This window comes from Manis javanica, chromosome 4, assembly GCF_040802235.1.
Source record: "Manis javanica isolate MJ-LG chromosome 4, MJ_LKY, whole genome shotgun sequence".
NCBI lineage: Eukaryota > Metazoa > Chordata > Mammalia > Pholidota > Manidae > Manis > Manis javanica.
Window position 1 is genome coordinate 137,954,205 of NC_133159.1, and position 25,647 is coordinate 137,979,851.

The following is a 25,647-nucleotide window of genomic DNA, read 5'->3' on the forward strand; positions in this document are numbered from 1 at the left end:
AAAAAATCCATACTCAATACCCGAAGAAAACATCCCAGATTAAAAAAACATGTGCACCCCTATATTTATTCCAGCACTATTTACAATAGCCAAGATATGAAAGCAACCTAAGTGTCCATCAGTAGATGAATGAATAAAGAAGATGTGATACATATACACAATGCAATATTATTCAGCCATAAGAAAACAAATCCTATCATTTGCAACAACATGGATGGAGCTTGAGGGTATTATTTTATTTTTGCTAGAGGGTATTATGCTCAGTGAAATAAGTCAGGTGGAGAAAGACAAGTACCAAATTATTTCACTCATTTGTGAAGTATAACAGCAAAGCAAAACTGAAGGAACAAAATAGACTCACAGACTCCAAGAAGGGACTAGTGGTTACTAGTGTGAAGGGGGTGGGTGGGAGGGAGAAGGGGATTAAGGGGCATTATGATTAGTACACATAATATAGGTAGATCACGGGGAAGGCAGTATAGCGCAGAGACAAGTAGTGACTCTATAGCATCTCACTACGCTGATGGACAGTGACTGCAGTGGGGTGTGTTGGGGAGACTTGATAATATGGGTGAATGTAGTAACCACAATGTTGCTCATGTGAAACCTTCATAAGATTGTATATCAATGGTACCTTAATAATAAAAAAAAAGAGGTATGATAGTAGCACTATGGCTAAAAAAAAAAAAAAATCCAAACTCAAGGGCTACATAAAAGAGACAACCAGCAAGCACATTCAGCAGGCAACAACTTGTGGCTTGGTGTAAACAGAGGCCAGCACTCATCAAAGTTGGGGGAAGAGCATCTGACTGGCCAGAGTGTGTCTCCTGAGCAATTTAAGTTTCTTTTTACAGCCCCTCTCCATCTCCTGATCAGCTATACTTCTGAAGCTCTGGCCCCCTGCCTTTCCCTAGCTTTACACCCTTCTCATGATATTAACAGACACCCATTAGGGCTCAACTCTGAAGTTCTCCTGGAGACAGCATAGCTAGGTGGTTAAGAGTGGATCCTGGGGTTTGGTCTGAACCTTAACTTTACCAATTACTCGTTACATATCACCAGGCAAATTGCTTAATCTCTCTGTGCCTCATCTGCCAGGTGGGAATAACACCTCATGAGATTCTAATGATGATTGACAGGTTAACATAATAGGAAAACACTTAGAATAGTGCCTGGTACATGGTCGGTAGTTTATAAATGTTGGATAAATAACTTGTGAGGGATGTGTCTCTGCCTCTCTGACCCAAGAATAGAGCTACATGATGACGCTGCAGCAAAGCTTAAGCAGAGAATGGAGCTGCTGGCAGTGGAATTTGCTGTTGGGATATTGCAGACTGATTATCGTATATTAAGTGTATTGGATAAAGCCAAGAGGACAGACTGGTATCTTGAAGGCACTGATAGAATTTCCCTCCAGAATGCTACCAGGAAGGAGCTCTACTCCCACAAGACAGGTTTCATGCCTCCTCAACTGTGCAGGGGACCTAGGGAGATATGAACAAAGTGCTTTTGCCAGGAAGTAGAAGGATCCATCTTTTATGGCTGTCAAAGGAGAAACTTGCAACACAGCCTCTCTCTGTGCCACAGGCCCAGAGCCAACTGACCTAGGTTGGAACAAAAGCCTGGCCTCTGATTGGCATGTACGACTCAGTCCTGGGCAGGAAGCCAATGAAGACTTGAGCTGGCATTGATCCCACTTCTGACCCATGTATCTTTGGTCTCTCAAGTTAAACCCAAAGGAGCATCCATTATTTGCTCATTCTTTGCTGTTGTCTGCCATTCCTTCCAAGAAGACTTCTTGCTTTTCACGCCAAGCCCACTCTGGTGGAGCAGTAAAGTCCAATGCCTTGATACAAGGCAAATATTTTATCTTGCCTTTTAATTCACTTGTTCTTGGCTCATTGTTCAAACACCCATGTCCTCTGCATAGTCACATGGACCAGTCCGTAGAGGGCACAGATTCTGTTGGCTTGATTTGGCCAGAAGGTACATCACTTAGCACAATTACATATTATAAGGTATTTGATTATAACTAACCAGGTTGAAAGAAAAATTTTCCACACAAGATCCTGATCTGTTAATGAGATTGCATCATTTTCTTTTTAATTTTCTCAAGCTCCTTTCAGATACAGATTGTAAAACAAATACCCTTAATTAAAAGATAATTAATATTGAGAAGCCTCGCAGACTATCCTCCCCCAAAGTGGCCTGCATTCCTTTGTGGAATGGTTAAGAGCATCTGCTCTGGAGTCTGCTTCATCTCCAAGACTTTGCTAGGTGTGCAACATAGGGCAAGTTATATAACCATTCTGAAAAATGTAAACCTCATCTGCAAAACAGAGCTATCTCAGGGCTCTTTGGAGAATGAAGTAAAATAATGCAGGCAAAGCATTTGTCACATTGCTTAACAAGTAGTTCATGCTCATGTATCACCCGCAGCAGTTGCATTCTTAGCTTTGGAATTCATTGCTGACTTGGATTATCTTTCCAAGTGCAAACCAATTGGCCTGCTCACCCAAATTGTAAACTTTAAAAGGCAAAAATGCATCTAACATAATTTCTAATCACTGTAGAGACATTGAAATTTTTGCTGACTCATTACATAAACCAACCAGTGATTCCCAAAAAATTTTAGGCCACAGGCTATTTCTGAAAAACAGAAAATTCCATAGAAGGGTGAATTTATAATTTGTTTGTTTCTGCAAAGAAATCACAATTAAATATATTCTGAGAAAATAATTCAAAAGAAGAAATATGTATTTATTAACATACATGTTTATAGCCACATTATGCAATAGTTTAAAAATGAAAAAAACATACAATTATAGGGGAATGGCTAAATTAAGCATGACACAAAACTTGGAACTTTTGCAGTAGTTAAAATTAATGACTATTAAGATATGGAAAAGTATCTACAAAATAAATGAGAAAAAGAAATATAAAACCATATATACAATTACAACTCTATAAAAACTATGATATATTCATTTCTGCAACTTCTACCCTTTACAATTTTGAACTTTTACAAGAGTGTGCATGTGTTAATAGTCAATGATTCTGTAACATCTTTCTGCATTGATAGATAGTAACCACATTAGAGGGGGTGAGGATTTAATGATATGGGTAACTGTTGAACCACTGTGTTGTACATTTGAAACCAACATAAGTTGTATATCAATGATACTTCAATAAAAAAACATAACGGCCAATGATTCTGTAACATCTTCCTGTGTTGACAGATAGTAACTGCACTAGTTGGGGTGAGGATTTCATACTGTGGGTAACTGGTGAACCACTGTGTTGTATATTTGAAACTAATAGAAGATTGTATACCAACTATACCTAAATAAAAAAATAAATAAAAATCAAAATAAATGGAAAAAAACCCATAATGGATATATATATTAGATGAGAGTGCAAGGAAAAGAAAAACTGTTAAAGATTATGAATTGATTTTCAGTACAACCATCTTTTGTAAAATGTCAGAGTTCATTTAACAATAATATATTTTAAGTAAAATTAATAGAAATATTTAGAAGAATAGCAGTACTTTTATGATACATTAATGTAGGGTCTCACGTTTATTAAGTCACTTAATGAATATTTATTGTTTTCACCATGTGTGAGGCTCTCTGCTCAGTGCTAGTGACAAACGAAGAGCACAGATTTATCATGGGAAGTAGCTGCGAACAAGGCAGTTCATCCTTAGGCCTCCATTTTTCTTCTCGCCAGAATAGTCCAAAGCATTCTCTGTGTACCCAAAGCGCTCCTTCCAAGAACCATCCATAAGAGGTGGCAATCTCTACCTCCTCCCTTCCCACTCCGCTTCTAGCCAAAACCAGCCAGATTTGTATGACTATCCCATTCCTTCTAGTAATCTACTCTCCCTCCAAGTCTGTATTAACAGATGGCCTCCCAGGCAACACAATGTCTTAACCCAGCAAAAATGCAGCTATGCCCAGAAAGCTCCTAGGAAGAGGACCATGGGTTTTAGCCTGAGTTGCCTTCCTGTACTTTCTCCCAGTATTAGTAGGTTAGCTTTGATCTGATGTACACTTGTGCACCATTTTCAACCGTGAGTTCCCTCTGGACAAGAGTGGAGGACGCTCCAGGCAAAGCAAACTGGATGTGCAAAAGTACATCATGTGCCACAAAGCAGGGTGGCTGGGCTGGAGGGCATATGTGGGGAATGACAGCAGGTGGGGCTAAAGATAGATAAGGGTGGAGATAGGTAGTGGAACCTTCAGTGATAGGTGCTGGGGAGCCCTGGCAAGTTTTAGGCAGAGGAGCGGGATGAACTGGTTGGTGTTTTGCCAAGTATATGTTAGCAGAGTAAGATGGATAGGGAGGGGTTTCTGCCTAGAGATAGAGGGGCTTGAGTTGAAATAATCTGGGAGAGAAGTGATGAGAGTTTGAACCAGATGCAGAGGCAAGAGGCGGGGCTGCAGTGAGATGATCTGAGAAGGCAGAACCCAGTGTCAGCACTTGGGGAATAATTGTACAGAATGTGGTGAGAGAAAAGATCCTGTGGTCAGTCCCAGACATTGCATCTGGAGATTGTCACTGACCAAAGTCAAGGTCTTCCCCTCCAGGACGTATTTGGATTGAAAAATAAAGGTGGAACAGAGCAGGGAAGGAAGACAGAGTCTTCCATATTGCACCAATCTCTTAGAATCATGTTTCCCAAAGCAGTGGAACAAGAGATAATTATAGATGGTATATTAGAATCAGTGACTCTTGTGGCCAGAAACATTTTCCCTTTTCTGTTATCTTTCTGTCCTGATTAAGTCAAGGTGAAAGCCTCGGTACATCTGTTAACACTTGATAATCTCCTTGAGAGAGCGCACGAGCAGTCTGGAGCAAGCCTCGGGTTCAGAGCCGTAGGACAGTACCAAGCTCGTCACATTATTTTGTTTTTCTTGAAACATATGTTTAGGATTACCCCTCTGTTTAAAACACATGATTCTGCTTTCCATTTACATAAAAGTTCCTGCTTGAAACAAATGTAACCAATGGGGGAACATCCACTGGTTTAGGAAAAAATACTAAGTAAAAAACAGGACAGGAGATATGCAGATGTAATGAGAATTATGGCACAGGAAAGGCTTATGCTTGGGAATCCCTGTCCTAAAAGAACCTATAGCTGATTAGGAAGGTAAATACCAAATCAGATCTTCAGGGTGACCTAAACATAGTGAAAGAAGAAGATTGCAGTCCTCTGGAAGGACAATCATGCAGTGATGAGGGTTTTGAGCAGTTATGAGTAGGATGAATTTGGGGTTTGGTGCTGAGGCCCACGCAGGAAGGAATAGGTATGATGGAAGTGAGCATATACTGAGAAGATTTTCCCTTTTGCACCAAAAGCCCCAAGTGCCCCTGGGGAAGGGACTTCTCCGTAGGCCAGAGCAAGAGGGCCTGACAGGTCTCTCCAGAAAGCGGCATTATTTCATCTTGTGGTTTGTTTCTGCAATCAGCTAGTATATAAAGTCTTCAAATTAAACTTTTCTAGCAGTCCATCACCTTAACCACTTGGCCACCTCATCACCCTAAATTAAACTTTCCTAGAAAAAATGTATTTGAGGGAGAAGAAACAAATAACAGATGTAACTGTTGCTGTGAGCTTAAAAAGGTGGTAACTTTATGCTTAGCAGGTGCTTCTTCCAGGGACCCAAAGCCCTGGACCCCAATAATGGCACAACAGTGCCTTCCAGTAGCCACCCCGCCACGGGTGAGTGCGAGTGCATGAGGAGGAGCTGGATGGGGGTAGCCCTGGTCACTGACAACACTACCGCCTTCTCCTTGACCCCCAGGAACGACGCGGTTTACAGAGACAAGGCCTGGAAAAAGACTCAGGTTTTTGGGAGAAGCATCTGCAGCGAGGATAAGAAGCTGCTGAAGCATCGCTGGTGGGGGAAGAGCCCCTGAGGGCCCTCGGGGTGTCTTTCGGGCTTCCTCCGTGGGTGGGTGACTCCGCCCCCATACGGTGCAGACCCGAGGAAGAGGTCCTTCTTCTCTGGCACCTCAGCGTCATTTCTTCTCCTTTGGAGGATTTTATGTTTTGCTTCAGGGAAGGATGCCGTTTTCCACAGTGCCCTGGGAGGGAGATGCTGACAGAAAACTTGAGACAAAAGCAAACAAACTTCATTTTCTACCTTTTTGAGTCTTGTTCTTCTTCCAGAGGCCGAAGATTTCCAGTTTGGGGAAATCATGTGGCCAGCCAATAAACCCCAGGCTCACAGGGGCCCGGTTAACCAAACCACCAGAGGGTGGTGTTTAAACAAAGGACCTCAAGAGCTAAAACCCTGGCCTCTGAATTCTGAATCTTGGCACTTTGAAAAGGCAAACATCAAGGTGACTCTAGGTGAGAAGATAAAAGCTTCAGAAAATGAGAAGAGAGAAGCTTTTCATGGTTATCTGGCCAAAGAGAGAAGTCCTTCCTTAGACAACCCAAGGTCCCTGTTCTAACCAAGGACCACCACCACCGACGGGAAAGAGCACCTCGTGGCTTCAGGGCTAACTGTCCTGTCGAAGTGGAAGGCCGAGTCCTGCTCTCAGCTTGGGACCTTATCAGAGGGTGTTAAGGTTAGAGACTTGAAGCTGGGAAGACTGGGCCTGGTCCCTGCTCTGCCACATCCAGCTGATGGGCCCTGGACAAACCACTAACCCCGTCTGGGCCTCCGCTTCCTCGCGTGTTAACAGAAAGGCAGTGGGGCCCACTGCACAGGGCAGTCGTGAGGCTCAGAGGGCAAATTTAGAGCATGGGGAGGAATTCTGCTCACCCGTTTTCAAGGATATGTATGTAAACTAGATGTGACTCTTGAACTGTTAGAGGCCAAGGTATGTGAATAAATATAGTTTTAATGGCATTGTTGCTGCAGTTATAATCACCTGGAATTTTTCCAATTTCCAATTTTTTCACCTATTATTTTAATTTTTGCAGCAACCCTTTGAGGAAGGCAAGGAAGGGCAAATGATGGTAGTTCCATCGTACAGGGGAAGGAGGCAGCAGGTTAAATGTGATGTATGAGGGTGCCTGGCTGCTTTCCGTTCAGCCCAATCCAATAGAGTTGAAATTCCACATTTTCAAAACAGGAGTTAATCCAGCCTGGGGTCCTACAGATGAATGATAAAGAAAGGGAGAGGAAGTTGTGTAGACTAAGAGACCTAAGAGACACATCAGCTGCTGGTGGGTATGAGAGTTCTGAGGGTGATGAGAATGTTCTAAAATTACATTACGGTGATGCTTTTCAACTCTGTAAACAGACTAAAAAACATTGATTTGTATACTCTATAAAGGTGATTTTATAGTATATAAGTTATGTCTCAACAAAGCTGTTAAGAAACAGGTATATCCCCCCTTTTTAATGGGTAAGACTAAATTCTTGTGGCTAGGGATGTGCATGTGGATGCAAGGATGTGATTGCTGTAAAAGTCAGGACTCCTTTCATGGAGGGAGGGTTTTGTGATTGGGATGCAGCACACAAAGGAGCTTCTGGGGTGGATAACAAGGTTTTACTTCTTGAACTGAAGGGTATTTACCTTAATATAATTTATTACATTCCACATGTGTTTTGTGTAGGGAAATCACATGTACAATGACACCCTGCACTGGCCAGACTGTAATAAGGTGGCCCCCATGAACCCCCAACTCCTGATATTCCTGCCCTTGAGTATGGGCAGGACCTGTGACTTGCTTCTGACCGACAGAATAAAGCAAAATGATGGGATGTGTGTGATGATGTTTATGTAGTTATATTATAGACATGTATATATATTATATTTCATGTCCATCTAGCTAGGTGACATTCTTTACCTTGCTGGCTTTGAAGAAGTAAGCAGCTGTGTTGCCCATAGGGTAAGGAACTGGGGTGACCCCCAGCTGACAGCCAGCAGGAAACCGAAGCCCTCAGTCTGACAGCTTATGAGGAACTGAAAGCAACAATCACATGAGTTGGAAGCAGATCCTTCCCCAGGTGAGCCTCAGATGATACCACGGCCCCAGCTCATGCCTTGACTGCAGCTGTAAGGCTTCAGAGCAGAGCTCTCAGCTAACCTGTGCCCTAACTCCTGGCCCACAGAAACTGCAAGATAATAAACATGTATTATTTGAAACCACTAAATTTGTGGTACTATTATACCACAGCAATTGAGACATGCCCCTTGTACTTGGGAAGGGGTCCCAAAGCCACTCTCAGGTTCAGTGATTCATGAGGACTCACAGAATCAGCAAAGCAGTTATACTCCTGGTTACAGTTTATTACAGTGAAAGGACAGAGATTAAAATTAGCAATAGAAAAAGCACACAGGGCAAGAGCCAGAAGACACCAGTTACCTCTCCCAGTGAGTTGTATGGACAATGCTTAATTTCCCAGCAACAATGTGTGACAATGCCCAGGGAGTACTACCAACCAGGAAATACTCACCCTGGCCTTGTTGTCCAAGCCTTTTACTGGGGGTTGGTCATGTAGGTAGGCCTCACTCCCCTGTGGCTGACCCATCCAGAGGTCAAGCTGCTGCCCCAGATCCCCAGGTAAACAAAGACACTTTGATCAGTCAGGATATTCCAAGGGCTTAGAGGTTACTTCCCAGAAGACAGTTGAGGGCCCATCTTTTCTTTGAAATGTGCAGAGTTTGAACACCCAAGCTTGCAGAGTAAACCCTTTACTGCATAGTCCTTCAGAAGTGGGATTCCTGTCAAGTCACCACCCTGATTGGAGGCAGAGAGAGAGAGACCAGGAAATACCTGAGGAACCTTTACACCTTTACTGGCCTTATAGTCAGAGAGTTTCCGGGTTGTAAGCCATACAGCCAGAAGGCAGGGCGCAGAGGAGAGGAGGCAGAGACTGGGCACTCAAACAGAAGCTTCTGGTCATTAGCCACTGAATAGAAGGCAAGCTTCCCCTCCTTGAGGTCCAGCCAGATGCCCACAACCCTAGGTTTTTCTGAGCCGAGGACAGTTTCCTTGATCATGTGCCATGCAGAGAGTTGGCTAGTCCCCTTCCACTCTACACACCAGGAATCCCTGGTCCTTCCCAGGATCTGGTGGCGGTTTATCCCCCAGGAAGCCACACCAACTGCCCAGTGGCTGCAATTCTGAGTGTCCACTTCCCAGTACTGCTGCCCAGAAGAGAAGGCCTGGGAACATAAGACCTGGCAGGTCACAAATCTCTCCCGACTCCAGGGGTAGGCCTGTGGGTAGTGACATACAGTCACTGTCTGGCAGTCCTTGGACACCTCCAGGCTGCAGGAGAGGCTCTGCAGGTCAAAGGTCGGACTGATGGCCCCTGGGGAAGAAAATGAGAACTTGACCAGCCAGTCATGATCATCCAATGCCATGAGATCCTCATATAGCAAAAGGCAGCTTTAGCTTTGGGTGCGAAAGGTGTTACCCATATTGGTATAAAAATTGGTATATCAGCTGGCAGTTATCTGTACATACCCCTGATGTTGTTCTGTTAACAATACCCCTTACTTACCTTAATTTCTACTCACCCATTAGTCCTCTTTCAGGAAGCCCTCTCTGAATCCCACCCAGTTAAAGTCACCTCTTTTCTTAATACCCCTTCTGCTTTACCTGTCAGCTAATAATAGTTACAATCTTCTCCCTATAGTATAGTGATTTATGACCACAGCTGTTTATATTTCCCCAGTGAAACATAAGCCTCCTGATAAAGGACTTTGTCTTCTCATTTTGAATATTTCATGCTGTTTCCTACTAAGTGAGTAAAAAAATCACTAACACTCACATATTTACTCATATTTGCACATTTATACACATCCTCCCATTTAAACCTCATGACAATTCCACACTGGAGGTTAAGTACTATTTTTTTATTGACATACGTTGGTATATAATATTGTATTGGTTTCAGGTGTACCACATAGTAATTAGACAATTATATATAGTATGAGATGCTCACCACAATAAGTGTACTTAGTTTACAATAAGTAAAGTAAGACTATTATTATCTCCATCTTACAGATGAGGGAAGTGAGACTCTAAGAGGTCATGTGATTTGTCCAAGCTCACACAGCTAGAGAATGGAGGTGCTAGGAGTCAAACGCAAGCAATCTGGCTCCAGGACCACTTCAGACAGGACAGCGATCAGTACCTACACGGGTTGGGGAACGGCAGCTGGCTGTATGTGGTGGTTCCAGCATGGATGCCCAGAGGTTGCCTGAGCCCTGCATGCTCACGGGTTTGGCTTAGCCTGCAGTTTGGGAATCTTCAGTCCCCTTTGTCCATGTAACCAGCTCCCCATGTGGAAGGATCTAGTCTGGGTATAGTGAGAACACGGGGCAGTCCGAGCAGCGGGGAGGACACGGCATGCTGTCACAGCTCCTCTCTACAGCAAGCCGAACTCCCACTGAAGCAGACCGTGTACTTACACTGATCAAAGCAGGAGACCTTCTTGGGTGCAGGGCGGCTCTGGTCAGGCAGTGGGCATGCAGAGGAAGGTGGAGATTCTGGGAGTTCCAATAAGGAGTACAAAGAATTGGGAAAGGGAGAAAGTCCCATCAAAAAAAGGCAAATGGAAGGTGTCCAAACATTGTGATCAGGGCACATGGCTTGTCTTCCTCAACAGCAACATATTTCTTAGTGTCAGAGCTTGATAAGGAAGCACACCCACCTCAGGTACATCCAGCCCCATGTTCTCTCTGTGGACTTCTGTTACTGTTTCCCCACTAAGCTCTAAGTTCCTTGCTGGCAGGCACCTTGTTCATCTCTATGTTCTAAGCACCAAAGCCCAATGCCAGTATTTGTGTCCAAGCCCCAGAGCCAAAGCCCAGGAAGTATTAATGCACATTTATCAAATAAATTAACTAATACATTTCCAGGGGATCATGGCATCCTGGCACCAGAAATTTCCCTGACCCCGATGTCAATGCTTTAAACCTTACTTGCCTAAATAAATTCTGAACGGACATTCAGGAAACCAATAAAAATGGTTAACTGAGATGGAAAAATAAGAAAATTGGGAAAGGGTGGGATAGAGACTTTCACAGTATGTCTTTTTACACTGTTTTGATTTTTTAATTTTAAATTTAACCCCAAAGTTTAAAAATTGATCTTAAATTTATATAAGTAAAGAAAATTACTAGGGAACTCAAACTAAATTTAGGAGGGCAAAGGAACCAGAAGGGCACTTATTTATCAGATAATTTTTGAAACAACTAATAAACGGTGCTCTAATTGGTTTCCTTCAGAAATTTTTCCAAAGAATCATGTTTCTCCACTTAAATAAAGAGTGACTTTTTAAGCAGAGCAAGATCAATTAAATGTTAAAAAGCTATAAGAGATATGACTCCAAAGTGTATGAAGCTCGCAGTAGTTGGAGCAGGGGGCAGAACTGAAGGAGAGCAAGCTCATATCTAAGGGGCGGGTGTTTCAATCATGACTAGAGGAATGTCAGAGAACCTACAGGGTCAGGACAGAAAGGTTCTGTTCTACATTGTTACTATTTAATATTAACACACTCCCTAGAGATTATGTTTTAATAGAATTTATCAAGAACTATTCACAAAGTGGCATGCTTTGTTAACAAAGACATTTACTAGTTAAAAACGCAAAGCAGCCTATTTCTAAATCTCCTCTGGTACGTAACACAGATGAGTGGTACACTAGCAAAATCAGGTCTAGGTTCTGGATTTCTAGGTCTTAGAAAATGCATTTGTACCTATTAAAGGCCTGTGTGAAGTCACACTTCCAATCATGTCCGAAAACATATCCACCCACAAAACACCTCAGCCCACTCCTTCCTTATAACACCACAGTGACAATACAGCAAGGCCCTGGGCTCCTGTCCCCAGAAAGCAGCCATGAGCACTTTGTCATTCCCCCCAACTTCCATATTTAATCCTCTTTCACCAAATAAAAGCAACTCACCCTCCCTTTGTTCAAGGGCCTCCTTCCATGTGAAGTTTTCCCATAATTTTTCCTGGATTTCTTCTAGGTTGTGCAGAATGTTTCTCATTCTTCTCTCAGGTGTGTTGGAAGCCTCTAGCTTTGGAGAGGCCAAGGAAAGGTCCACCCCACCAGAAAAAGCCTGTAGATGAATCACAAAAAATAAATACATAAATGAAAGTCTCCTAACAATCTATCAAATATTACATTCCCATTCTGCCATCTATCTGTAATTTTCTACTTACCTCCTAACAAGTTTTTAAAATATGCTGGACACCTGAAACCAATATAATATTGTATATCCACTACATTTCAATTAAAAAAATAACTTACTCTCAACCAAAAAAGAATAAATACATTAAAATAAATAAACAGAATTAGGCCCCTCAAAATACATGCCTTAAAAACAATCTGGAATTATTCATAGTACAGCAAAAATACCAGAGTGGCTATTTCTGGGTGGTAGTACCATGAATGATTTTTTTTTAAACTGCTGTGTACTTTCTAGTGCTTTGTACAATCAATGTGGATTTCTTTGCCAATATCAAGGAAAACTTAAGACTGTTAGGCCCATTTGTAGGGTCTTCACAAAATAAATTAATACAGATAGTCACTGAGATGACCCACAGAGATAAGCCATGATCTTCCCTGGACTGCTATCCTTATATTATACCTCTTCGCAAGAGCCAGCGTAAACATGTTGCCTGCATCCAGGCCCTGCTCTCTGGGGCCCCCAATGCCTGTTCCCTGATTTTCTTTAACCTCAGTCTCTCATCTGCTCGCCACCTTCCCACCTTTGGTACCTGACTGTCCTTCCCAACGTTGCATAAACATTTCCTATCCACCAATCCTAACAGTAGTGAGCACCACTTATCTAGTGCTTTCCACTGCTCCTTTGTGATGTGCTTAACCGTCCACAGTAGGTGTATAATCCCCTTTTTATAAAAGAAGTCAAAATTCATGGAGGCTGGCTAAACTGCCACAGTTAATTTTTTTGTCCTACATTTTCACATTGTTCTCACACCAAACCGATGAGGCAGCAGGCCATGCATCATTATTCCTATTTTACAGATAGAAACCTGAGACTCAGAAAGATGAAATAATTTGCCCAAGGTCATAATGTGAGAGAGTGGAAATGTCAGGTCTGAAAGTCAGACTCGTAGACTTTCCACCCAACAGAATGTGTCCATGAAAACCCATTTATTCACTTATTCTATGGGTATTTGCTGAGCATTTACTATGTGTCAAGCTCTGTGCTAGGCCTCAGGATACAAGGTGACCACAAGAACAAAAGCCATCAAGGTCTCTATCCTCAGGAAGCTCAGAGTCCAGTGCAGGGCAGGAGGGAGGACAAACATAGTAATTAATGGCACCAGTCATTATCAAGTTGCAACCATGAGAACTGCTACCAGTGAGGCTTCATGACATCCTAAGGGCCTCTACCTGGGGGATTTGACTTGTTCACAAAAAACAGGGAAGGCTGCTCCTAGAAAGTGATGATCCAGCTGGGGTCTGAAGGCTGAGCAGGCATTACCTAGCTGACAGGTGGAAGAACATTCTGTGGAGTGCAACCCTGATGGGCAGAAGGGTGACACCCTGGAGGGACTGATGTGGGCCAGTGTGGCAGGAGCTTGAATAGCCAGAGGGAGTGGGCTGAGATGAGCCAGGAGAGGCAGCCAGGGATGGGATCCTGCAGGGCCCTGTTGGTTGTGAGGATTTGGGTTTTCATCCCACACAGACATCATTGGAGTGTTTAAGCAGATGAGTTCCATGATCAGGTTTGTGTTTGAGAGGGTCCCTCTGACAACCATGAGGAGAGCAGACCAGCGGGAGTGGACTGAAACAATTAGGAGGCTATTGGAGCAATCCAGGCAAGAAATGATCAGAGGCTTGGATGGAAGAAGTCTCAAAGGAGCTCAAGAGCAGTGAACACATTCAAGAGATGTTCAGGCAAGTGAGGGAGAAGGTGACAAGATTCCCAGGTTTCTGCTTGTGCACTTGGAAGGATAACAGGTAATCCCAAAGGAGAAACAGTTTGGGACATTCTATGTGTGATGTGCCTTTGAGATAGTAAGAGGAGAAGATGGGAAGGGAAATAGCAGACTAGCGCTCAGAGAAGGGTCCAGGCAGGAGCTACATTCATGCACAGAGGTGGTCATTAAAGAAAGCCATGAGTGTGGGGAAGACCATGTAGTGGGGAAAAGAAAGGCCTACAACCCGGGCTTGAGGAACACTAGCATTTCACTGCTGAGGAGAAGACAGTGAGTCTGCAAAATAGACTGAGAAGGAGCAGAAGGAGAGAGATGGAAAGATGAGAAGATTCCTGTCCCAGAAGCTAAAGGGAAAGAAGGCTTCAAGAATGAAGGTGTGTCAAAGGCTGCTGAACGTCAATGAAGATGAGGGCTAGGATGTCTGCAGGATTTGCAGAGGTCACTGGTGACTGGAGAGCTAGGTGGAGGGGTAAGGATGGAACCTAGCCCGCTTGAAGCTTCCCTGCCTCACCTCGAGCATTCCAAACTTCCGATCATCCATGTGCAATAGTAAAGAGAATGGTAAAAGATTAAGGTTCATTGCATCCTTCAACAGCAAACATGTTTGTGTTGCTGCAGTGGAAGCTGTCCTTAGCCCCACCCCTGGCACATCCTTTCCTCTCCGTGCTGAGCCTTCTTCCCATCCCCCACCCCCCATGCTCACTTCATTGTCTGGTCCAGGTTCTGGGAGGTGACTCTCACTCTGAAGGCCCTTGACAATGTCTAAAAGCTGTTCCACCAGCTCTGCCAGGTCCCGACCGGCTTCTGTGAGGCTCTTCCGTACCACCACCTTTAAGAAAACAAAGCAGAGCACAAAGTTGGGCCCAAGAACCAGGCCTCGATGGAGGGAGCCTTAAACACTGGATAAGAGAAGCAGGCAAGGAAGAGGTGGAAATGTCCAGAGAACAAAGAGGTAGACCCCTTAGACCCTGGGCATGCCTCTTTCCCCTGTTGATGCTGCAGTGGCCTTGACAGGGAGCCAGAGTCCAGTTCTTTGCATCTCTAAGAAGCCCTGATGCTCCTCAAAATAGCATGTATTTTGGAAATGGGGAATGAAAGCGAAGCATGTGGGGAAGCCTAGGGGTCATTTTGAACAGGGGAAGTCAGAGGGCACAGGGTGAGAGCCTGGGGATTTGGCAGGGTGGTGGTGGCTGGTCAGATGAGTGGTGCAGGGAAGGCATCAAACCTGAGAGGTTTAAACTCCACCCTCCCCTATGAGTCATCCAGTGATTTTACCACTCCTTTCAAAAACGAAAGGTACCCTACCTCCTTCCCCTCTTCAACAGTACAAAGTATCTTGGAGACTTTAAAGTGATGTACAGATGCAAGCTCTTACTGTTTGTTCTTTGACATCCTTCACATTTAAAGAAACATCCAGGTAAGAGTCCTAAACAACTCCACATAAAGAATTTAATCTGCACAGCTGCCTGGCTGGGAGCAGGAGTAAGTTTTGCAGCCAACATTTTCTGGCAACAACCTCAAGACCTGGTGACCCTCATCAAGGGCAGGCTGAGCCCAGACCTCAAAGAACATTGCATTACCTCCAAAAGGGGGTCTTAGGGAGAGTCCGAGAAATGTAACACATTCCTCATCTGACGCTAGATAAACCAGAGTTTTTATGACTTTCTTTTGACATTTTTCATTTTTGAAATTATGCTGGAACCTCAAAACTGGAATAACCCAAAACCTTCTGCATCTCTAAGAAACCTTGATGTCCCTCAAAACAGCATGTGTTTTGGAAGCCATAAACAGGCTTTTTAGAGAAGGAAATGGCTGACTATGGGTAACACTGTTTGCTCTTAAATGTCCAGGCCCCACTCCTGGAACTTGGGAATGAAGCCCTTATTCAGGCACCAAAGCAAATTAAAAACCTTTGAGAGTAAGTGCAGTGCCTTTTTTATCCATAAAAGAAGTGCACATTTATTGTGGTGAATTTAGAAGATGCAGAGAAGGAGAAAGAAGAAATGTTATAAATCACCCAATAGCCTATTATATCCGAAGACAGTCATTTTAATTTAAAGCCAGTGGAAGAATATTCAGTTACTATAAAGTATATTAACAAAGAGTTTTAAGGACCTGAGGAATACTGCTGTATTTATAATCAAAAAGAAGAGAAAAGCTCCATTCACACTTGCAAAAACATAGAACCCACCACTATGTGCATCAAAAGGTGAATGGATAAAGTGAGACACCTCCACACAATAGGATATTACTCAGTAGTAAAAAGAAATGAGCTATCAAGCCACAAACCTTAATTTTGCTTCGTGGAAGAAGCCAGTCTGAAAAGGCCAGAAACTATATGACTACAACTACAGTTGACCTTTGAACAACATGGGTTTTAACTGCGTAGGTCCATTTATACAGCAATTCCAGTTGAACTTTAATTGTAACAATATATATGTACAAAATATATATATGAAATATGTGTCAACTATTTATGTTAAGGATTCCTGTCAACAGTGGCTTTTAGTAGTTAAGTTTTGGGGGAGCCAAAAGTTATACATGGATTTTCAGCCCCCCTTTGTCCCCATGTTGTTCAATGATCAGCTATATACGACATTGTGGAAAATACAAAACTAAAGAGAGTAAAAAAGATCAGTGGTTGCCAGGGTTTGGGGTGGAGGGTACAAACAGGTGGATTTTCAGGGCAGTAAGACCATATAATTAGGTAATTGTAGATACATGATCTCGTGCATTTGTCAGAACCCATAGAATTGTACAACACAAAGAGTGAGCCCTAATGTTAACTACGGATTTTAGTAAATAATAATGTATTAATATTGGTTCATCGATTTATAACAAAATTATCACACTAATACAAGATATTAATAATGGGAAACCATGAGGGGTATGTGGGGACTCTATGCTAACTGCCCAGTTTTCTGTAAACCTAGAAGTGCTCTAAAAATTAAAGTCTATCAATTAATGGAAAAGAAAAGAGGACATAACCTGGCTGTACATTGTGCCCTCAACTTTGTTTAAAAAAGACAGCAAAAGGGTGGAGTGGGAAGCTCCAAGCTGTCGTCACATTCTCACCACCCCCCCCAGAGAAAAACATCACAAAACAAGCAGAAACTGTCAGAAACAACTTTGTCAGAACTCTGGAAAACACTGAATGAAAAAAGAGCAACTGCACAGTAGGAAAGCTTTGTGGTGTTTTACTTGCCTTTTTGCCCCACCGGCTCCCTGGCTCAGGGACAGCACTGAAGAGCCCCAGTGTAGGATCCTAGTCCTTAGGAGCAGAGCAGACCTTCCTCACAAACTGTTGTGTGTGACTGTCCTTACCTGGCTGGGGGCTGCCTGAAGGAATGACACAGGGTACTCATCTTTGTTTCCCCTAAACTCAGAGCTCAGGCTGGAAATGTGGTGGGCATTGCTTGGCAATGCTTCGAGCTGAACTAAACTTGCAGATGTCTGGGGCAAAAGAGTATGGATGAAACATACCACAGACCACCTGAGTCCCAAAAACAAAAGCTGGGGAAGTTTCTCTGGGAAATTAGGTCATTCAAAGGTACAATGTATATGGAGTAATTTAGAAAGCCACACGCATGCCCAAGACAAAGTGCGTGCTTTGAAAAGGCCTGAGAAGTCCATAAGATCTCACCTCGAGCTGATGCCTAGGTTCAGTGTAAGCCTGGTTAAGGGCTGAAGGAGCACCCTGGCACAGGCCCATCTGCAAAGACTGGGAGAGGTGTGTCTTGTTTGTTTGTTTCTTAGTTCTTAGCATTCAAGGGAATTCCTGTCAAACACTAGCTGAACAAAAGAGAGTAAGGGAAAATTCAATGACCACACGTGACAATAAAATCAGTCTTTGCCAAAACAATTTGGCAAAGTCACTAAACAAATGGACTACTATAGCCTTCAACAATTAAAAAGAAAAAAAAGTAAGGCCTGAAGAAAGGAGAGAATCTGATTTCTAGATTTAGCATTTTAATATTCAAGTGTCCATGCTTCAATTAAAAAAATCCCAAGGCATACAAAGACAGTATGGCCCATTCAAAGGGACAAGCTAAACAGAAACTGTCCCCCAGGAAGTCTGGATGGACATCAGTACTAGACAAAGGTTTTTAAACAACTATCTTAAATACGCCCAAAGAAAAGGAAACATGGACAAAGAATGAAATGAAATCAGGAAAAGAATGTATGAATGACATGAGAATATCAATAAAGCAATCAAATTATTAAAGGAACCAAACAGAAATTCCACAGCTGAAAAGTACAATAACTGAAATGAAAATTTCACTGTAAGTGTTCAACAGCAGACTCAATCAGGCAAAAGAAAGAATCAGTGAACCTGAAGATAGGAAAATTGAAATTATCAAGTCTGAGGAGCAGAAAGAAAACAACGAAAAGTGAACCTGTGGGACACCACCAAGGCCACCAACACATATATTATGGGAGTCCCAGAAGGATAAGAGAGAGAGAGAAAGGGGCAGAGAGCATATTTGGAGAAATAATGACTGAAAATGATCCAACTTTGATGAAAAATATGAATCTACAAATCCAAGAATCTCAACAAATTCTACGTAAGACAAAGTTAAAGAGACCCACACTAAGACACATTAAAATCAAACCGTCAAAAGTCAAAGACCAAGAGAGAATCTTGAAAGTGTTAAGAGGGAAGCAATTCATCAACATATGAAGGATCCTTAGTACAGTTAACGATGATTTTTCATCAGAAACCATGGGGATCAGTTTCTGGGACAACACATTTAAAGTGCTGAAAGGAGAAAACTATCAACCAAGAATTGTACATCTGGCAAAACAACATACACCTTCAAAAATAAGGAAGAAATTAAGACATGCCCAGAAAAATAAGCTGGGAGAGTTCATTACCACTAGACCTGTCCCACAAGAAATGCTAAAGGGAGTTCTTCCAGATGAAATGAAAGGATAGGACAGTAACTAAAAGCTGTATATGAAATAAAGATCTTCAGTAAAGAGAAATACATGGGTGAATATAAAAGCCAGTATTATGTTTTTGGTTTGTAAATCCACTTTTTATTTTCTATAGGATTTAAAAGACAAACACATAAAAAATAATCAGAAATCTATGTTACTGAGCATACAATGTATAAAAATGTCATCTGTGATAACAACAACATACAGGGGGAGACCAGAGCTGTAGAGGAGCAGTTATTGTAGACTATGCATGAAACTAAGTAGGTATCAGTTTGAACTATATTGTTACAAATTTAGGATGTTAAATGTGATCCTCATGGAAACCACAAAAAAAAAAAAATCTAGAAAATAGACATAAAAGGAAATGAGAATACAATCAAACTATTTAATATAAAAAAAATCAACTGAACACAAAAATGGAGGAAAACAGGGACAGAAAAGGTATAAGACAGAAAATGAATAGCAAAATGGTAGCAGTAGATCCTTCCTTATCGGTAATTACTTTAAATGGAATAAACTGCAATCAAAAGGTAGAAACTGGTAGAATGGATTTTTAAAATACATGATATAACTATAGGCTATTACAAGAGACTCACTTCAGATCCAAAGACAGAAATAGATTGAAAGAATGGAACAGGACATTTTATGCAAATAATAACCTACAGAGAGCTGGGTTAGCTATACTAATATCAAACAAAATAGTCTGTAAGTCAAACATTATTACAAGAGACGATGAAGGGCATTGTATGTTGACAGTAGGGTCAATTCAAGACATAACATATATAAACATATATGCACAAAACACAGAACTCTCAAATATATGAAGTAAACACTAACTAAATTGAAGGGAGAAGTATACCATTCTAAGAAAGTAGTTGGAAACTTCAATGCATCACTTTCAGTAATGGATAAAACATTTACACAGTAGACGAATAAGGAAATAGAGACCTTAACAACACTATAAGCTAACTAGACCTAACAGACATACACAGAATTCTCACCACAATAACAGCAGAATACATATTCCTTTCAAGTGATGATGAACATTCTCCAGTGTAGACCATACTTTGGGCCACAAAACAAGTCTCAGAAAATTTTAAAATCATGAAATCATAAAAAAATATCTTTCCCAATCAGAGTGGAATCATGCTAGAAATCAAAAACAGAAAGAAAACTGGAATAAATGTGAATAGTAAACAACACACTCAGAAGCTAAAAGAGAACAAGAGAAGCTAGAAAATATTTAGAAAGAAATGAAAATGAAAACATACTAATACTTATGGGATGCAGTTAAGGTAGTGCTCAGAGGGAAATTTATAATTGTAAATGCCTATATTAAGAAAGAAGAAAGATCTCAAATCAGAAACCTAAATTTATACCTTGAGAAACTAGGAAAAAAGGGCTAACTAAACCAAAAGCTAGCAGAAGGAAATAATAAACATTAAAATGGAGGAAAATAAATGGAGAATATAAAAACAATAGAATCAATGAAACCAAAAGTTAGTTCTTTGAAAAGATCAACAAACTGACAGATCTTTAGCTAGACTGATGACAAAAAGTAGAGAAGAGACACAAATAAAGTTAGAAAGTATAGACATTACTACTGACCTTACAAACTAAAAAGGATTTTAAGAAAATTATAAACAATTACATGCCAACAAATTAAGTAACTTAGATGAAATGGATAAATTCCTAGAAACATAAATTATCTAAAATGACTCCAGAAGAAATAGAAAATTTCAACAGATCAATAATATAGATTGAATCAGTAATCAAAAACCTCCCAACAAAGAAAAGTCCAAGACTAGATGGCTTCACTGGTGAATTGTACCAAATATTTAAGGACGAATGAATGCCAATTCTTCTCAAAATTCCAAAGTATTGAAGAGGATGGAACCCCTCTTTCATGATTAAATGAACACCCTTTTATGATTAAAAAAAAACAAAACAAAACAGAGAACTAGGAATAGAAGGGAATTTCCTCAATGCAATAAAGGGAATTTGTGGAAAAAAAAATACAACTAATATACCATACTCAATGGCAAAAGACTGAAAGTTTTCCCCAGGAGATTGGAAACAAGATAAGGTGGCCTGATTTCACCACTGCTATCCAACATTGTACCATAAATTTTAGCCAGAGCAATTAGACAAGAAATAAAAGTTATCTAAATTGGAAAAGAAGTAAAATGACCTCTATTCACATGTGACATGATCCTATAATAAAAATCCTACATAACCCACAAGAAAGCTCCTAGAGCTACCAAACAAATTCAGCAAAGCTGCGGGGCAAAAAATCAACACACAAAAACAAGTGTGTTTTTATACATCTGCAATAAATAACCCAAAAAGGAAATTTAAAAATCAGTTCCATTTATAGTAGCACCTAATACCTGGGAATAAATTCAATCAGGGAGATGGAAAGACCTGTACTTTTGAAAACAACAAAACATCACTGAGAGAAATTAAAGAAGACCTAAATGAATGGAAAGATATTCCATATTTGGGGGAAAGAAGACTTAATATTGTTAAAATGGCATTACCTAGAGTGATCTACAGATTCAACGCAATCCCTCCCAACATTCCAACTGCCTTTTTTGCAGAACAGAAAAACCTATCCTCAAATTCAGATGGAATTGCAAGGGGCCCTGAATAGTCAAAATAATCTTGAAAAAGAACCAAGTCAGATGACTCATCTTCTTAATTTCAAAATTTCCTACAAAACTATAGTAACCAAACAATGTGGTATAGACATAAGGATAGACATAAAAACCAATGGAATAGAACTAAGAGCCCAGAAATAAAGCTATTCATCTATGGCCAACTGATTTTTTTATAAGGGTGCCAAGTTCACATAATGGGTAAGAACAGTCTTTTCAACAAGGAGTGCTGGGACAACTGGATTCCACTTACAGAAGAATGAACTTGGAGCCCTACATCAAGCCAATTAGAAAAATTATCTGAAAATGGATCAACAACCTAAATATAAGACTTTAAAGCACAACACTTTTAGGAGAAAATATACGAGTGCATCTTTATGAACTCAGATTTGGCAAAGAATTCTTAGATATGACACCAAAACAAGAGCAACAAGAGAAAAAAAAACAGATAAATCGGACATCATCGAAACTTAAAACATTTGTGCATCAGAGGATACTATCAAGAAGGTAAAAAGATAATATACAATATGGAAGAATATATTTGCAAGTCATATATCTAATTAGGGTTTAATATCCAGAACAAAGAATTCCTTAAGCTCAACAACAAAAAGACAACCCAATTTTTAAAAAGTCAAAGGACTTGAGTAAACATTTCTCTAATGAAGATACATAAATGACCCATAAGCACATGAAAGATATGGTCAGGCAACATTGTTAATCATTAGGGAACTGCCTGTCAAAACCCTAATGAGATAGTACTTCACACCTAATGGAAAGTTATACTTAAAAAAGCAGGGGCAGGGGGAAAGGAAAATAACAAATGTTGGCAAGGACATCAAAAAACTGGAACTCTCCTACTTTGTTGATGGAAATGTAAAATGGTGTGTTTGCTATGGAAAAGTTTAAGCTGTTCCTCAGGAAGTTAAACATAGAATTACCATATGGCTCAGCATTTCTATTCCTAGATATTTACCCAAAAGAATTGAAAATCTGGACGTAAGATACTTGTACACCAGTGTTCACTGCAATATTACAATAACCACATGGTGGTAGCAATCCAAATGTCCGTCCAGGTATGACGGGATAAACAAAATGTGGTATATACATACAATGGAATATTACTCAGCCAACAAAAAGTAAGTTCGGATACATGCTACAACCCAAATGAACCCTGAAAACATTACAGTAAGTGCAAGAAGCCAAACACATCAGAACAAATATTGAATGATCCCAATTATATGAAATAGCTAGACTGGGCAAATTCATACAAAGTAGATTAGAGGTTACTAGAGGTTGGAGGGAGGGGGGAAATAAGGAGTTACTGCTTACTGGGTATGAAATTTCTGTTTGCGAAGAGGAAAAGTTTTGGAAATGGACACTGGTGATGCTTGCATAACTTTATGAATGTAACTAACACCGCTGAACTGTAAACTTAAAAATGGGGTAAATGGCTAATATATATATGGCCACGAGCTAATTTTCAAAGACAGGCAGACTGCGGAAAGATTGGAAAGGGGTGGAAATATGCCCAGGTGTATGTACAACAGCTAGGTTGATAGAATTTCAGACGTCATTTTTTTCTCCGGCTTCTTCATACTTTTCTGAGCCTTTCCAAGGCCGGGTTCTACTCTTAGCCTGAAAAGTAATGAAAAGTAGAAAGGCTGGAAATGGGGAGAGCCGGGGGTAATGGGGAGCCGGCGGCGCGGGCGGGCCGGGGCGAACAGCGGAGCCGCCCCCTACCGGCAGCGGAGCAGCACAGCGTGGGGCCCGGGGCGCGGCCTGGGCGCCGGGCGCGGAGTCCGAGTCGGAGCCGGAGTTGGGGCCGGGGCCGGCCTCCCGCTGGCGCGCCGCGCGGCTGTACTTGTCCGCCAGGTCCTGCAGCAGCGTGTTCTTGCGCAGCTGCAGCCGCGGCGCGACGCCCTGGCGGCAGGTGGGGCAGGACCGGTGGCGCCCGGCGCCCGCGCACACCCACAGGCCCTTCAGGCAGTCCAGGCAGAAGCTGTGGCCGCAGGGCAGCGTGGCGGGCGAGGCGAGCAGCCCGTGACAGATGATGCAGCCCAGGTCGTCCTCGGTCAGCCACACGGGGACCGCCGGCTCGGGGTCCAGGCCCGCCATGGTGACCAGGGCGCCGCCGGGACGTCCCGCCCGCCGCGACGTTTCCGGCCGCTCCTCCCTCGCTCTTCCCCGCCCCTCCTCGTCCGCCGCGTCTTCCTCCCCCGGCTCGGGCGCCTGCCGTTTCCACGGCTCCGGTCCTGAGGGACGCTTCCTTGCAGTCTCCATCGCCCGGCACGCGGCGCCCCGGGGCAGAGGGTCCTCACGGCCTCCGGCGCTGGGAATCAGCTCGTCCCAAGCGCGACTAAGCCGCTGACCTCCCAAAGGTCCTTTAGCTGGATGCACCCGTCTCCCTCCCAATTAAAATGCAACTTCGACAACTCGTGGGAGAAAAAAAGAGGGCTCGAGTCTAGAACGCTTTTATGAGAGTGCGCCCACTAGGCGTCATCCAGACCCTCCAACACGCAGTGAGGGGTTTAAGAACCGCCGGCCCGCTTAGCTGGGGAGCTCTTTAAAAATAGCGATGTTGGGGCTCCACCCCCAAGGTCCCATTTCATTATCTGGGTGGAGGCCGGCACCGGTATTTTTTTTAAAAACTTGCCCCAGATGATTCTAACGCGCAGCCAAAGTTGAGTCACCCCTTAATTTAAAATTGAGATTACAATGCGGAGGTGTGTCTCTGTCCCCTTGCTGCCCTCTGCTGGCCGAAAGCACGTTCCTCAACAGGCTTCGGGACAAAAGTACTATACAAAGTGTGTCTTCTTGAAGTAGCCGGGCCCTGGCTGCTCTTGCTGGCTTCCTCCTCTGCTCTTCTAATGTAAGCGCATTGCAGATGGAAAACGTTGACGCTGAAAGAGCATCAGATCCACCTCAAAGACCCAAAGAGAAAAGGGAAAATCCAGGCTTAATAGTAACTGAGTGGCGGAGACCATATCTGATCTGCTGAAATGAGCTAACAGTGTCTTACTTTTTTTTTTCAGCCCGTCTTGCCTGCTCTCAAAGTAGAGACCAGATAATACAAATTTGCAGATGTTTCCAATACTGGAAATGACAGGTAGTAGACAACAGAATGACCTATTAGCACTGCTCATGGAAGTTGCCAGGCTTTTTCCTTTCTAGGCACCTCTAGGATTGGCACTTCTCTGACCCACTTGAAATACACATAAGTAACACTAACTTCCAGCAGCTTAAAAACCTAGTAAGTCATGATATCTCTTCCTGCCAGCTGCCCTGACTGTGTGGCCTTGATCTCTGAGCAGCTAAGATGAGCAGAACCCTTGCCCAAACCAACACTAGGATATGTGGTCAAGCAGAGAAAGAAACTTGAGATTTGTTAAATTCACGGAGATTTAGGGGGTGGTGGCTGCTGCAGTGTAACCTAACCTATCCTGATATATTCCCTGGATTTTGTTTTGGAGTTTCCTTGTTTGTAATAAACTCACAGCTTCTTTGTGCCTCTTTTCTGAAAGATAAGCATGATACCCAACACACATGTGGAAAGCTTCCGTCTTAAAAGGTAAAATCTGTGACATACGTCTTTCTCTCTAGACCGTATGCATACAAGTTTCTTGAAAGAATGGATCAACCAGTGGTCTTCAGACTTATTTTATGGACACCCTCCTAAACGTTTTAGGCAAAAACATGCAGTGGCTTTAAGAAAGGGTGGAGGGCTGGAGTAGTCAGGCTGAGCTGTAAAGATGCATGAACATGTTCTTCATTTATGTTGGAAATTTTAATATTCTTTCATCTTAAACTTGTATTTCCATCCCATTTTCTCCACAGAACTATATTCTAGGGTGGGAGTCTTGTATCATTTTGTAATCACTTACTTTGTAATAATTCTAAGCAAGAAAAATACGTATTTTGAATCTTTCACTTCTTGTTGAATGCTTCTTCTGGATTGAATTGTCATTACGATTATTATTAGCAGTCAATCAAAAACATAGATTTTAAATTTATATAAGTAATTATTAAATAAGAAGTAAAAACTTTATTGTAATTACAGCTCTTAATGAGATGGATGGGCTGGTTTCCTTTAAAAATGCATTTAACTAGGGATGAACATTTTTTCCCCAGCTTTATTGAGATATAAATGACATAT

The 25,647-nt window shown here is 42.0% G+C and overlaps 1 protein-coding gene across 1 annotated transcript; it reads right to left on the bottom strand.

Annotated features, from left to right (window-relative positions):
* Window positions 1-8,235: 8,235 nt before the first annotated feature.
* On the bottom strand, window positions 8,236-23,892 carry RNF135 (ring finger protein 135). Its single transcript, XM_037002234.2, has 5 exons — window positions 23,235-23,892; window positions 14,600-14,725; window positions 11,888-12,047; window positions 10,390-10,467; window positions 8,236-9,284 (listed from the first exon to the last, which is right to left on the bottom strand). The coding sequence occupies exons 1-5, from the start codon at window positions 23,772-23,774 to the stop codon at window positions 8,755-8,757; spliced, it is 1,434 nt and encodes a 477-aa protein (XP_036858129.1). The 5' UTR covers window positions 23,775-23,892; the 3' UTR covers window positions 8,236-8,754.
* Between the last annotated feature and the right edge of the window lie 1,755 nt (window positions 23,893-25,647).